The sequence below is a fragment of the Trachinotus anak genome, unplaced genomic scaffold (genome assembly GCF_046630095.1).
Source record: "Trachinotus anak isolate AG129_WGS33_773 ecotype Australia unplaced genomic scaffold, CSIRO_AGI_Tana_v1 ptg000001l, whole genome shotgun sequence".
NCBI classification, from domain to species: domain Eukaryota; kingdom Metazoa; phylum Chordata; class Actinopteri; order Carangiformes; family Carangidae; genus Trachinotus; species Trachinotus anak.
Window position 1 is genome coordinate 2,320,677 of NW_027273852.1, and position 12,299 is coordinate 2,332,975.

Consider the following 12,299-nt stretch of genomic DNA (forward strand, 5'->3'; position numbering starts at 1 on the left):
AGTGACATGTAATCATTACTAGTATTCAGAAGTCAACACAGGTGTAAAAGGCAATATTGCCTATAAAAAACACTGCCACACACAGACTCATCACTCACGTTTTTTAGTATTTTTTTATTTATTTTTTTCTCATATAAATGCATTTAGTTTTCATTTTAATGTATATAGCCTATATAGCTGTCGCGTTCTGGTGCTGTGGGAAACAAGTGGTAGATTACATTTTTTTCATGTGTCTAATCTTAAAGCAAACTGATTAAAAAATTTCAGGTCAGTTTTTAAATTTTGACATTTTATTCAACGCTCTACAAACTGTAGCTTCATTTCATCATCAAAAACGGAACTTGAAGGTCTTTCATTGTAGGTTGTTTCTTACTGTAAAACACCTTGGACATCATTATTCATCTCTGGTTCAATTTTCTAATGTTATTGTTGTATCTTTTACTCTCATGGTTCAACATTGAAAAGTCATGTTCCAGCTAATTTTTATTATGTAGGCATCCATGAAGCCAGGACCATCAGAAATCAGAGAGAAAGACACTGATTAAAAACTCTCAGTCTTCAGAATTTCTAATTGTATTAAAATTTATTAAGGTCTAATTAAAAGGTAAGATAAGGTGTGGGGGATAGAGAGAGACAGTGAGACAGAGACAGAGAGAGAGAGGGGGGAGAAGGCAGAAAAAGGGAGGGGGGTAGAGAGAGGAGAAAGAGAGGGTAGAGAGAGGGCTGAAGTAGGTGGGAGACAGGTGGGAGAGAGAGAGAGAGAGAGAAATGGAGAAGCTCTGGGTTATTCCTCGAACGAGCAGCAGCAGAGCAGCCCAATACACAGAGGTCGCTCAGTTTTCTCCGTCTTCTCCTCGTTCTTCTTCTTCTCAGTCTTTTTTAGAAATGATAAAAAAACAACACAGTACAAAAGTTAAAATAAAAAGCTACAGTTCAATAAAAATAAAACCTGAGGAGATGTCTCACAATAAAAGACAACTAGACTTGTTCTTTGCTCCAGAGGACAAAGAGGCACAAACAAGGGTTCTTCTGTTTTCAGTGAAGGAAAGGAAGGAAAAACAGCCTTTGACTTATGGCCCAGACCGCTCAGCATGAAGCCTTCATACTGTCTGTACTGGTTCTTTCTATCTAACTAACATATGTCATTTTATCTTGTCAGAAACGGTCACTTCTACTCTTGTGTTCTTTCATTATGGTCTCACTGATTATAATTTCCGTGTGAATGCATCCTTACCTTTGAAAAGATGTTGCAGACCTCATCCGTTGAGGCTTTATTCAGGGGTGGATCTTCTTTGGTGGAGGATGTTGCTGCAGGAGAACGGGATTCCTGTTTGCTCTGTTGAGAGCTGCTAGATCCATATAAACCCTGCAGTGGAACTGGATTGACCCGTCTCCTCTGTCTTGCATTAAAACACATCCACACAGGCTCAGTCTTCCAGGTGTTTCCTGCTCTTGATGGTGTCTCCTTGTCATTGTTAGTCTCTGAAGCTTTCTGTGTCATAATCCTTCTCTTGACTGCATTGCCTCGTCCTGTCAGGATGGATTTCATGGTTGAAATAGCTCCTGTCAGAGTCTTCTTAGCTGCTCTGTCCTTTGACACCTGGGAACTGGCAGGAGCAATAGCTCTCGATGACCCTTCATCCACTGAGGCTTGTATGGCCGTGGAAAGAACAGGGCTGACCACCACAAGAGCCTCAGTGGCTATGGCTTCTGTGAATTCAGGTGAAATGCTTACAGGGATATCTGCACCGATGGTGTCACAGACCGCTTGACTGAAGGAGATTTCCACACTCCTCTGGACATCACAGTTGAAAATCTTGATCAGATGCTCGGATGAAATGGGGTACCTAAGGATGCTGATGCGAGATGTGGTCGACAGCCGACCAATTGACTCCAAGACGATTTTTATGACTGAGTCCGCGATGAACTTCAGCACATCCACACACAGATCGATCAGCTTGTCCTTCACACCGCAATTGTAAATGCCCTCGCTCACTTCCCTCCATTGCCTGAAAGAGAAAGAACAGAAACATAAGGTGAAATACAAATAATGCACACAAATGTTGTAAATGTATTCAAGTTTATACGAGAGTTTCATAGGGAAAATAAATGACTTACTCGTCAGTGAGTCTCTGGAAGAACCTCCTTATTATGGTAGTCATGGTGGAAAGATTTGGCACAGACGCCTGGTCTGCTGCTGATTCATGTCTCTCCTGGCAACACACAATACGTCCATCTTCTTCTGAGGGTCCTGGTTGGAAACGTATCTCTGTGATCGGGTCATCTTTAGCCTCCACAGATCTCACCCCAAGATGCTCCGTAAATACTTTGTCATCCTGCTCTGCTTCTACCTTCACAGGGGAGCAGGTCAGGTTGGAATCAGCAGAGGTAGCAGCCTCATCCTCGTGGCTCCGTGAAACTGGTGAAATGTTTTTCACCTCGTCACTCGCCTGTGACCTGGTGGTGACTCTGGAGCGTGATCCTGTCTCAGGGATCCTTACTTCCTCTACTTGTTGGACATCTTCATCATCTTCCTTTTCTACTTTTTGTTCTCCTTCCTCTTCTGTTTTTTCTTCTCCTTTTTGTTCTTCCTTTTGTTCTTCTTTTTCTTCTTCTCCTTCCTCTTCCTCTTCTTCTCCCTTTTTACAAAAACTTTTCTTCCATGCTGTCTTTAGCCTTATGAAGAATTCTTTCTTGGCTGGTTTGTTTGTTTTGTTCACATTTGGTCCCACATGGCTGGTTGGCGTGGTGAAGGAAGATGAAGCTGATGGAGCTGTCTCCACGTTTTCCTCTGACCTAGTAGTAGTAGTAGTAGTAGTAGTAGTAGTAGTGACCAAGCTGGTGGAGGCTGGAGATGGGCTAGCCCCCACTTCCTTCTCTTTTATGTCCTCTTCTTTTTCAACTGAAATCTTCTCCTTCTTCCACACCGACTTTATCCTTTGGAAGAATCGCTTAGCAAATGGTTGCTTTGCTTTGCCAGCTGATTCTGACTGTAGTGTCCTGATAGCCTCATCAATTACCTGGGCAACGAGCATTTTGGCTGTCTCAGTGATTTCTGCAGTGGGGGAGGAAGCAGAAAAAGCTGCCTCCACGCTCTCCTCTGACCTAGTAGTAGTGGTTGTAGTAGTAGTGGCCAAGCTGGTGGAGGCTGGAGATGGACTGTCCCCCATCTCCTTCTCTATCTTGCCCTCTTCTTCTTTTTCCTCTGAACCCTTCTTGTCTTTTTCACTGTGCTTTTTGCCAAAGCGGCTCTTCCACGCCAACCTCATCCTTTTGAAGAATCGCTGGGCGAACGGTTTTCGTGCTTTGTTAGCTGACTCTGTTGACTGTAGTGACGTCACATCTTCGTCCTTGGCACAGGCAGCTGTGGCGTTTATTGCCTCTTCGTCTTCTGGACTGTCCCCACAATGCTCTGCAAAGACTCGTCGCATGGTGAAAAATTTTTCAAGGTGTTGCTGCACCTTCTGTTCAGCTGAAGTTTCACTTTTACTCTCAGACATGGCACGTTCCACTGAATGCCAGCGGCTGAATGACTGCATCAGCTCACTAACGTTCATAGCAGCCTGTCCCATGATGTCTGAAGCGAAAGTGTCCGCCATGTTGTCCATGTCCGACATTTCTTTGTCCATGGCACTTGAAGATGTCCTCTAGTGGGGAAAGACAAGCATGTAGGCACTCACAGAGCTCAATTTCAAAAATTAAAAGAATCAAATACCTAAGACTGCCTCACGTCTTATAAATGCCATTTCTGTTCACATCTGGTCTGCAGCAATAATAATAATTCATTTCTCTGGTTCCTGTGTGATCATTGTACATCATAACTTGTAAGTTTTCTTGTGCTAAAATATTATAAGTTTACTCTAGCACTACTGTTTACAGAACAGGGATATGCTTTTTTAAAATACATTTTCTAAATATATTATTTTCTTGAATTAAACAATAAAAAGAGGAACATGATTTTCTCCACATCCTTTTTTATTTTTATTTTTATTTTTTTTTTAGATATTATTGGGCTTTTGTCCCTTTATTTGATAGGACAGTGGAGACTGACAGGAAAGGGGCAGATAGAGGGGGAATGACATGCAGAAAAGAGTCGGACCGGTCAGGTGTCGAACCAGAGACTTGCCTGCTAAGACCGTTTGCTCTGTTTGCTGCCCTTTCATAACCTTTTTACCTTTAACCTCTAGCACTTCTGTTTATGGAACAAGGATATGCTTTTTGTGATTATTTTTTTAAAATACATTTTCTAAATATATTATTTTCTTGTATTAAACAACAATAATAAGAGAAAGATGGTTTTCTGAAGGTGATTATTCTGTTTTATTCAGTTCTTCATAACCTTTTTAAATTGTGCAAATGAATCTCTAAATACAAAACTAACAGCTGATCCTTCTGTAAACTGCATTTCATTTTCTTACCTGTCTGTTGTCAGACATCTTCAGATGAGCTTTGTTTACTTGCTTTGACTCTTGCACTTTTCCTGTTCTTGTTTCCTTGTTGAGCTCTCTTTCTCTTGTGATGTTTGTATTTCAGTAAAGATACTGTGTCTGGTCACTGTGGAGAATAAAACCAAACTGAAGTCTGAAATGAGAACTCTACTGTGTCTGCAGACTGCTGTCACTGTGATGACACAGCACCCTCAGTTCTAATAGAACTCTCTGAGTTCCAGTAGAATATTCATATGTTGCTTTTGTTCTTTACAACAATGTATTTATTTAAACAGTGGAGGAGCTTTTATTAGAAAACACTTTAAACAGAACTCAAAAAAAATACACATAATATACAAATAATATACTGTAAATATATAATTAATATATAACCCTACATGTAGGGCTATATATTGGTGTTGGTGTTGTTCATTGTATTTAGATTTTTTGGCAGCAAGCATTGTTTTCTAAAACTTTCATGCCAATAAAACACCTCTGAATTTGAATGTAACAGCCCTGTGTTGAAAATTACATATTGTGAGTGTTAAATTATCGTATGTTATCCACATATCAATTATTTTAAAGCAAAGTTGTTAAAGTTTATTACAACACTGCATGAGGCAAGTCAAGTTTCATCATACATTTTATGTTATTCACTTCTTTTTCCATGCATTACTAACTCTGTGGAAGAGTCTGGAAATGCACACCACATCCATCCATCCATTATCTATACCGCTTATCTGAACTGGGTCGCGGGGGCGCTGGAGCCAATCCCAGCTGACATTAGGAGAGGGCGAGGTACACCCTGGACAGGATGCCAGTCTATCACAGGGCTAACACATGGAGGTGGAGCTAATTTTACGTCCTACTGAGCAGTTTACTGTGTAACCAGGGTGAACACCGAAACTGGGCCATAGTTTCTAGTTTCTCTCAAGAAAGGCAAGAGGTGTCATTGGTAATCACTTAACATACCTGAGGTGATGGAACATCTGTAGGAACACACTATAATCTGGTAACTCATGAACAGACTTATCACCATTTGGAGACCGTGGTGTGTTGATGCTGTGTTTGATGTTTGGGCTCTGGCCTCATCACTCCACAGCAGGGAGACACTAAACCCAGCAGGGATCCTGCAGTGAAAAGCCCAACAGACAGAAATCTAGACTAATTACTGCAAAGACAGGTATATGTTTACCTGTAAATCACTCAAGCCTCACTTTGGTTACCCAGTGACTTTTCCTCCTGTGTCACGGTAACACTAAACACTGTCCTGAAGATTGGCCAAACTCGAGTGGGGCGATTATCAGGAAATTTCCTGATCCCTTTGCTGCTCTCCAGACGATGAACCCTTTAGATTTCAATGACCTCTCCCTTAGCACCACCCTCTGGATAAATGTTAACAGTTTAAAAAATCTTCAGTACATGACATGTTACAGTACATGATATATTCTGTCCCACTTTCATCTCTGTATTTACCATTGCAGCTTCTAGTGAGGCTGTGCACATTGTTAGTCTGGCTGGTGTTGAAAACTTTCCCGTTAGAAATAAACCTGAAGCATTTCATGTTTTGTATGACTTTGAATGCAGCTTTTTTTGCCTCCGGAAGGAGCCAGCAGCTCTGCTCTGTCAGCGACTAAAGTAAAAGTACTCATTATGGCCACTGTGTCATGATCTGTCCCTTTACTAATTTCCTGTTTTTCTGGAGGGTCACTTCCACCTGCATGCCATCTCACGTGTGGGTGGTCCCTGTGTGAGGGTTTAACAGGGAGGGACTCACACGCACTAACGCAACAAGGTCAGACCGGACAACCAGAGCAAAGACCAGTGAAGGTCGGATAACAACTCATAAAGGAGGGGGGGGGACTTGGTTCTCTGCTCAGAATGTCATCACTATACTATATCTTTTAAATAGTTGTTTGCTCCCATAGCATTGTTTAAAAACTTAAAAACTTAAAACTGGATGATCTTCCAGCTGTGAAACATCTGTGTTGCAGGTTTAAACACCTTTAAACATTAACAGGGTTTCCTGCCATCATTATAAAGTCTGTCATGTGACCTGTGTCAACCACTTGGCTTAAATTAATCTAAAGAACACTGCAGTAAATGTTCCCTCTGCAAGTTTGATTTAATGTTCAGATGCATTAAAGCTTGTTTTCCATGCCATGGAAGACTTTACTCTTCCTATAGAAATTCTTATGATGTTTGCTTTTTTTTCTTTTTAATAATCTTTTTAGTTATTACACTGACGTACTGTGCATCATGTACAACTCATAAATTTAGGGCACCCTCTAGTGGAGCAAACCCATATTACATATTGGCACATGCATGATTGTACAGATTTTCTTCCCCCTATTCCAGTGTGTTCACTTTATCTAATGCTTCACGACACTTGTAAAAAAAATACTTCATATAACACATATGTCTGTTTTGTGCAAAACATTCTGTTATTGGGATGGTTAAATATGTTAATCAGGAATCACATGGAGGAACAAAAGTTTGTCTGTCATAGTCTGACAAAGACAGAAATAAAAACATGGAGACTGAACAGAGACTAAGAGAGGACGATACTGTCTCTCCCTCCTCCTGTAACATTTTTGACTCAGCATCTGGAAAAGTTTGTCTGGACGTGCAAAGTCTCAAATCCAAATCCAACTGACAGTGACAGTAAACTGCCCCGTGGTTGATGATCTGCTACCGAAGATGATCCAGTGTTTATTTAGCTGCTGCATAAATGTTAATTACACATTATGTTTGAATGCATAGTGGGCACATCTTCATAAGAGGGAAACTTCTGATTGAAGGGTTTCAATGGAGATGACCAGGCATCCACAGTTGAGATGGTGACAGGGCAGCACAGTCTTCATGGTGCTGAAATAACAGCAGAGAGAGAGAAAGAGAGGGAACACTTTTACAGTTTGACAGCTTAAGCGATTGGCTAAAGTCAAGGTTGTGGCTGGATGACGACAAGAACGAGCTCGAGGAGCTTAGTGATGGTGGGAAAGAGCTTGAGACTTAGAAGGAATGGCCGAGAAGAAAGACCTCCTGACTGAACTTTCATTAAACTTCACACCAAATGATAATTGTCTCAATGCATTTGGATATAGGCAGGTGTCCTGTTCAGGTGGGACAGGAAAACAAGGACAGGGAAAGGAGCTTCACAGCATGAATGTGCAGCTGACCTGCAGAAATGACATGATGCAGCTATGCAGAAAAAAAAGAGTGTAATTAAAAAATGTAATCCTATTTTTTTTTTTTTTTTGAAGAGGGTAAACATGCATGTGGTATATTCTTAGTCACGGTGGAGGTGGTGGCTGCTGCTCCATGTATTTTACCTGCGCAGGCAGCGTGTTACTGTAGTGGAGACCTCAGATGGGCAGGTTGTATCCCGGAATCACGTGGTTGCACCGAGCATCCTTTGCAGATCCAGCAGGCTGCGTGGCGCGTCCCCACTCGCCAGCCCCACTGCCGCCGTGTGTATCTGCAGCATCTCCTGCTTCCAGTTTTCCCACCGCTTGGACTGATCTCCCCGAAATCGCAGGTAAGTTCGCGAACACGGATGTTTTGTGGACGGCAGCGAAATGATGCTGAGTCGCTCCGCATGTAGTTGATGTGCAACAAAGACATGCGTATGCCCGAGCAGGGGAAACCAATGTCCTACCTTACACAGTTGAGGTTTTTTTTTTTTTTTTTTTTTTTTTTTTGCTATGACAAATGCAACCATGTGAATCGCTGCTGGGGGGTCGGACCCTGCAGGTGCGGCGTCGCCTGCGGGTGCGGGGCTGCACTGAGCGGCTTCATTGTGTGCAGGTGGAGCGCCGCTGCTCCGGAGGCGGCGTCTTGCTGACGGGAGCGTGTTGACAGTCGGTGTTGTGCTGCAGTGTTTTCGCCTGTGCAAAAGAAAGTGGATTGTTAGCCTACAAAAATAAATAAATAAATAAAAAAAAAAGAGAAGCTGTGTGGGTCATCTGTGAAGCAGTGAGTTCAAACAGAAGCTGGAGGTGGTAAGGTCACAGAGTCATGACTCAGCAGCGACCGTCTGCGCAGCTGGCTGTGTTGATCTCAGCCTCAGTGTTTTATAAATAATTTCAGAATTGAGTGCAGGTATTGATTGCTGTACCACTTATGTCTGCGCATGAAGGAGCGGGTCCTCCAGGAGGGGCATCCCTCCAGTGATCTGAGGGGTGAAGATGACAGCAGCTTTCCAGACTTATTTCTCAAGATAAAACCTGATAACAACTGATTTAAGGGTCGGTTCAGCATCGTTATACTTAATAATGCATGTTTTAATCACTGGAGTTATTTGTCTAAGATTTCAATTCAGTGGAAGTGAATTAACTTTTTAAAATCTACAGCCATTTAGTTATGATGCTAATGACAGCATGCTAGCATACGCGCAATGACAATGCTAAATGCTGGTGTTTAGTTACTTGAAAGCTGTAATAAATTACTAACTACTACAGAAGAGTAATTAAATAACCGTATTGCACATATTTAACCCATGTAGAAAAAAAAATAAATAAGAAATTAGGTTTAAGAAGCCAGCCCCAGCAGCATGAAGCTAACGGCTAAATAAGCTAGCTGTGTGTATTCATAGCATCCAGCATGTTCAGGAGACCGGACTGATACTGATAGTGTAAAATAATTACTGAATTTCCTGTTTTATTCCTTTACGCTACTTGTAACTGAATAAAGTCATCACATTACTGTAAGGTTTCTGAGTAATGTGTCGTAATGCTAATGTAACATTAGCTAGCTAGCACCAAACACAGGGTACAGTAAGCTAACTGGAGCCTATGTGGCTGATGATAGTGCTAGATGAAAAGATAAGAGGTCACCAAATTCATCACAATTCAGAGGACGACCAGAGCTGTTGAAAAAGAAATCGTTGGGGAACCATGAATGTCTGTACAGAGTTTTATGACGGTTCTTCCAGTAGTCAAACCAAAGCGGTGCACCGACCGACTACGCTGCTCCAATGGTCAGAGTTTCAACAGGAGGCCTAAAGTCTCGACCCTGGCGTGTCCCCATTACTCTACATTGGTCTGCAGAATCTTTTTGCTTTACCGTCTTCATTTTATTTCGATTTATTTTTTAAAAAGTAGCAGTAGCTTCACAAAAGGGTTATTCAGAGTGAGGAGCAGACTTCGTTGAATGTTATTTTTCATTGCTGTGAAACTAATTAAATTCTGTTCACCTTAAATGTATTGGTGCGGAAGCAGAAATCTCTGATATTACAAAGCCTTGGCAAAAAAAACAAAAACAAAACAAAACAAGAAAAACCCCCAAAAAACAAAGAAAAAAACAAACACAAAAATTGCATGACTAATTACATATAATTACAAATTTGGCAGAACTGACTGTAGTAGAGAAGTCTGACTGATTTTCACTTGGTTTAAGCTGAAGTTTTAGATGATAAATGACAAATGTTTGGTTTGAGTCCCATCAGTCATACTCTTTAACCACCTTTATTGTCTTATTGAATGAACTGATTAAAATAGTGAGACAGAGATATTTGTTTGTACTTTGACTTCATTCTTGGAGCTTATTTTACTGAAACAATCTTTATCCTCATCACAGTGTGGAAGTTTGAGGCCCTTGTGCAAATATGAGCCACCGTTTCTCTGGGTTTGCTGCCCACTTGCCTCTAAATATAGATCTATACATCAAAAATAGCTCGCTGCTTTGTCTTGAGTGGCTTGATCTGGCCTGGAGTTGAAGGAGTGTTTCATACTGGCCGAAGATCTGTGAATGGCGACTCTGCTGGTGGGCACTGTTCAGATCACAGATTTTCTGACCAACAGAGTGTTTGTTTTTTCAGGCCTGCATGGACAGCGTTTTGTCAGCGCTGCCTGTTAGTTGTTGGTCTTCGTGGTGCTACAGACCGATATGTGTGGTTTCACAGGTTAACTGTGGTTTGCAGTGACTTGTGATGTTACACTCTCCCTCTGCACTGTAAGTGCAATTGTGTCCATGTTTGTCAGTATGTACTGTGAAACTCTGCAAGATGTCTATGCACTGGTGCCAGGACTTTTTCAGTTTTTGATCAAAATTGTGACTCAAGTTTCTCTGATACAGCTATAATTCACAGATAATACAACTGACCAATTATAAAAATGAACAACCTGTAAATCACAATCAGAGTATTTGTTTGAAATTCAGGGCAGCTGGTGAAACACTTTATGGTAAAACAGGTTTTGGGGTGTCCTCGTCAGCCAAGGTGTTTTTTCCAGTAGCTTTTTTGCGACCCCAGCCCGTTACACCCCTGAATGCTCACCATGTTCGGTGTCCACTGACTGATCGCCAGTGGAGCAACATTTTGTCAAATTCTGAAAGTTTCCGTTGCGGGACAGAGCTGCAAAAGAATGAGCTGGAATATAATAGGAATGCACGGAAAATAGAATAACACAAATTACAGATTAAAAGAAAATAGATTTTCACATTATCATTTTATATACTGCATATGGATCGTGAGGTTTATAATGCATATAATATGAATGAAAGTTCAGCTGTGAGAATACATTACCATCCCAGACAGTGACATGACTCAGTCCACTAGAAACAAGACTTCTGTTGGATTTGTTTGAACTAAAGAAACACTCAGTTTATTAGTGGGTTTACGGTGCTGTTACAGAGTGGAGGTTCTTCCCTCACAAACTATCATTTGTTTCTTTTCATCCTAAAGAACGTATAATATGATGCAAGTAAGTGAAGATGTGATCTTAAAAAATGGGAAAACATCACTCTGGATAGTTATATAAACACGTAAATTATAGAGTACTGTGAATTCTGATTTGATTGTATAAATGGCTCACAAAATAACTATTGTTCATTCACAGCTTTTACAGAGGCAATATTTTGACAGGTTAACAAAACTAAAGCTGGTTGAATGCAATGACTGCTGACAAAAGATGTAAAAAGATATTTGAAATTACATTGTGCTTGAGGAAATTATAGTTTCTTTTTTTTTCTTGTTACAGATAAATCAATAATGAAAATAATTGATAATTGCAGGCCAAAACTAATTAATTGTTTTTACTTGTGTAAAGTGCATGTACCTTACTAATATGACTGTTAAAAAGAAATCCTCAGGTGCAGTTCAAGTACATGTCCTTGAGGAAATGTACTCTAATTCTAGTGCATCATTGTACTATGTTATGTTTTTCGTGTTGTACCTCGTAGTGACTCAAGCGTCACAACTGCTGCTGGCAACGACAAATAAAATGCAAAGCTGAAACAGGTTTAATCATCGCTGACATGGTCAAGGGAGCAGATAATTTGAAAAAGGCAGCCACCTTTGGATTGTGCTTGAGGGGAAAAACTCTGAGAGCAGCTATTTATAAAGCCACTTGCTTGGTTAAGAGTGAATAAATCAAATGTCTGTCAATAGATTCATCTTTCTGGCTCTGTTTTCTTCCACACTAGTGGTGTTCAAATATGATAATTATCCGCTGATCTGCAGTATCTTTAGAGTTGTGTGTTTCTCGGCGGTTAAAACTGAGGGTTGTAAGTGCATGCCTTCTCGTACTCACATGACCGAGCATGTGGGCCAGGGTTTCATATCTGTTATGAAATACGTGGATGATTATTTTAAGGGGTGAGTGTCCTGAATCACACACATCATTTGTCGTGTAGACCAATCATTCATTTGTTTTCCTTTTTTATTTTCTTATGCATCGACATTGCTCCTCAGCTGCTCCTCTCCTCCACCACAACACTGTTAATGTCTGTCACCTTTGCATGTCAGTGTCCCCTTCACACATTCAAAGGGCGAGATATTCAGAGCTCTCTGATTACACAGTGGGTTGGGGGGGGGGTGGGGGGGTGGGGGGGTGTGACAGCCTCCTCTATGTTTGTGTGCAGTCTGCTCATTAT

General features: G+C 41.0%; 2 protein-coding genes across 3 annotated transcripts in view; one reads left to right on the plus strand and one right to left on the minus strand.

Annotated features, from left to right (window-relative positions):
- Nucleotides 1-171: 171 nt before the first annotated feature.
- On the minus strand, nucleotides 172-7,897 carry LOC139628937 (platelet binding protein GspB-like). The gene is made up of 5 exons (XM_071491199.1): nucleotides 7,760-7,897; nucleotides 4,419-7,295; nucleotides 2,119-3,647; nucleotides 1,235-2,009; nucleotides 172-874 (listed from the first exon to the last, which is right to left on the minus strand). The coding sequence occupies exons 2-5, from the start codon at nucleotides 4,434-4,436 to the stop codon at nucleotides 785-787; spliced, it is 2,412 nt and encodes an 803-aa protein (XP_071347300.1). The 5' UTR covers nucleotides 4,437-7,295; nucleotides 7,760-7,897; the 3' UTR covers nucleotides 172-784.
- Nucleotides 7,832-12,299, plus strand: part of slc4a3 (solute carrier family 4 member 3) — a 53,348-nt gene continuing 48,880 nt past the window's right edge. The window contains exon 1 of one of the 2 annotated variants that reach the window (XM_071490987.1): nucleotides 7,832-7,965. The gene's annotated coding sequence lies outside the window, so the exon portion shown is untranslated. The remainder of the gene's footprint in view (nucleotides 7,966-12,299) is intronic. The other variant, XM_071490910.1, reaches the window with a different exon arrangement.